We start from the raw sequence: 236 nt of genomic DNA, 5'->3' as shown, positions 1-236 counted from the left end.
TCGAAAACTCTGAAGAAAGTTGGAGAGGCCAAAAGCATAAAAAGCATGCGGCCTTGGGTCTGCACAAACCCTAAACCCTAAACCCTAAACCCTAAACCCTAAACCCAAAACCCTAAACCCTAAAGCCTAAACCCTAATCCCTAAACCCTAAGGCTTTAATCGTTGCAACTCATTAAGTGTCTTAGCTGCACGGGACTGGAAAGCCTGCGCGCAGTGCCCTCGCGCGCAGTCCCTAT

General features: G+C 48.7%; 1 protein-coding gene across 1 annotated transcript in view; it reads left to right on the top strand.

Moving 5' to 3' along the window:
* The window catches only part of ETH_00038535 (CMGC kinase, CDK family, putative), a gene marked incomplete at both ends in the record, with an annotated part of 1,254 nt that extends 1,197 nt beyond the window's left edge, over positions 1-57 (top strand). The window contains one exon of the mRNA XM_013374763.1: positions 4-57. Within this exon, the coding sequence (XP_013230217.1) occupies positions 4-57 (54 nt within the window). The remainder of the gene's footprint in view (positions 1-3) is intronic.
* Between the last annotated feature and the right edge of the window lie 179 nt (positions 58-236).

Source organism: Eimeria tenella, genomic scaffold (genome assembly GCF_000499545.2).
Source record: "Eimeria tenella Houghton genomic scaffold, Eth_scaff2280, whole genome shotgun sequence".
In the NCBI taxonomy this organism is placed as follows: Eukaryota; Apicomplexa; class Conoidasida; order Eucoccidiorida; family Eimeriidae; genus Eimeria; species Eimeria tenella.
This window is presented reverse-complemented; position numbering and strand designations above follow the sequence as displayed.